The sequence below is a fragment of the Triplophysa rosa genome, unplaced genomic scaffold (genome assembly GCF_024868665.1).
Source record: "Triplophysa rosa unplaced genomic scaffold, Trosa_1v2 scaffold867, whole genome shotgun sequence".
Classification (NCBI taxonomy): Eukaryota; Metazoa; Chordata; class Actinopteri; order Cypriniformes; family Nemacheilidae; genus Triplophysa; species Triplophysa rosa.
Genome location: NW_026634880.1, coordinates 1 through 2,013, shown reverse-complemented (window position 1 = coordinate 2,013; position 2,013 = coordinate 1). Strand labels below are relative to the sequence as shown.

Below are 2,013 nucleotides of genomic sequence, written 5' to 3'. Positions count from 1 at the left end.
CTGGGTTCGTCTGGTTCATAAAGCCAAAAAATACTCATTTTAAATTTGCATGTAATATTCAGTTATTTCCAAGTTAAGGCAATAAACAGCTACTGGTTTGACTTAGGTTTTAAGGGAATATTAAATATTTATACTAATGTTAAGCAAGAATTGAAATGTGTATTGTGGTTGTTAGTAATTAAATGGCTGTGTGTCTAATGGAAGCTTTTCATTTTCGTGGTTTGGCAGCCTGTGAGAAAATCATTAATCTTATTAATGCATGCTGCACTGTTGAATTACAAGATTTTGTCACCATGCACAAAGGTGCCAAATGTTAAAGGTGTAAATTTATCCAAAATTAAGCTCAAAATACAGCTTTGTTCACACATAATTGAAATGTTCTTTTTTTATTTTGGGTTGCACTACAGGCAGCTAACCACACAAAAATGCTAAAGTATACACTAAAATTAACTATAGTATATTGAAGTAAATATAGATTCTTTGAAAGGCCTTTATCATATTTGTGCACTGAAATTCTCCAGGGATCAGCAATGCACATGAACACATGCACTTAATCAGATTGAATTCTTCCTCTCTGTAACCTCTCATTGCAAGCTGCATGAAACAGGGCTGCAGATTAGCTCACAATACATGCACTTGTGCACATTTTCGATGCCCACGCAAGGGCACGTTTTATTTTTGTCTGTCAATCGCTAGGGGACTCCAGCGTGGTGATGCATGGACACACACCCTCGCACACACACACTAGGTTAATGCACTGCTCAGGATGTTGCAGCCGCAGCAGCCCGTTACAGGCAACAGGCCCAGCGCAAGCCGCGGCCTCGGGTTGAGAGTCCACCCGGGAATGCATCCTCTCAACGCGGTGCACCCTCCCTCGCAACACCGGCCCGACGGCGGCGATCCCGGGGGCCTCGAAGGCACCGAAAACGGACACGACAACCGGCGAGACATCGGTGATATCCTACAGCAGATCATGACCATAACCGACCAAAGTTTAGACGAAGCTCAAGCGAAGTAAGTTTTATACGTTTTTTTTCGAAATTGTTGCTTTTAAAAACTTGTGAGTTAAGGGTCGAGCTAACGTCGCGCTAGACAGGCGTCTACTTGGTAGAGAATGGTTGAAAACTAGTACTGTTAATAACGCCATTTAATCTTAAACGCATATAAAAAATACAATATCATTGTAAGAGTAGCTGAAATATAAGGTCGTTTTTATTCAAATGTACGATTAGCCTATATGCTAAAGTTAGCATGTTAGCCGCTATTGTTTACGTTTTCTTGACTTGCTAAACTTACCACATTCACTGTTGAAATACAAACGTCACAAGATAATTATGTGTTATAATTTAAGTTAAGCATGTATGTCTGTCTCCCCCCCCTCAAAAAAATACTTGTTTATTTTCATTCCTTTCATAAAATCACAGCTTGAAGATAATATGCTATGGGACATAAGTTGCCGCTTAACAGTTATGTGAGCGAATATGTGATTAATTATATAGACATAAAAAGATCGTTTACGTCAAAATAAAGCTTTGAACGTGGTTTTATTTTGAATGTACATGGTTGTAATGGCAGTCTTGCTGAGAAAGCATGCTAATGTTAGCCGACTGACTTTTGTTTGTTATTTGGTGACAGAAAACACGCTTTAAACTGTCATCGGATGAAACCCGCTCTGTTCAGTGTGCTGTGTGAAATTAAAGAGAAAACAGGTAAGTTTTAAACGCGCATGTCATTTTAAAAGGGCTTAAAGTTATAACTGTTAGTGTTAACTTTATAATTGGTTTAGAAGTTGGCATTGGGTTCAGCCCAGGGCGGATATATTATACATTCACAACATACAAAAAATAAACAACGTATAATAATACCAACTCTTGTTTGTCAATGTTGTGTTCAAACCCCATCATTTCTGTGTGATGCCCATTGCATGTGTTTGAATAGAGTCCCATTTGCACAACAATGGCATGATGGTTAATAGGTTGATCTGCAGGTCAGGTTTGCATTGCACTGCTTCTA

General features: G+C 38.8%; 1 protein-coding gene across 1 annotated transcript; it reads left to right on the top strand.

Annotated features, from left to right (window-relative positions):
- Positions 1 to 588: 588 nt before the first annotated feature.
- On the top strand, positions 589 to 1,989 carry LOC130551281 (pre-B-cell leukemia transcription factor 2-like). Its single transcript, XM_057328842.1, has 2 exons — positions 589 to 1,014; positions 1,636 to 1,989. Exons 1-2 carry the CDS (start codon positions 767 to 769, stop codon positions 1,718 to 1,720), a joined length of 333 nt encoding a protein of 110 aa, XP_057184825.1. The 5' UTR covers positions 589 to 766; the 3' UTR covers positions 1,721 to 1,989.
- Positions 1,990 to 2,013: the final 24 nt, after the last annotated feature.

What these genes read in the sequence shown, in the direction of transcription:
- LOC130551281 (XM_057328842.1), top strand. Translation starts at nt 767, where the DNA reads ATGTTGCAGCCGCAGCAGCCCGTTACAGGCAACAGGCCCAGCGCAAGC. An exon ending in TTAGACGAAGCTCAAGCGAA is followed by an intron (nt 1,015 to 1,635) that starts GTAAGTTTTATA and finishes ATTTGGTGACAG; the next exon opens with AAAACACGCTTTAAACTGTC.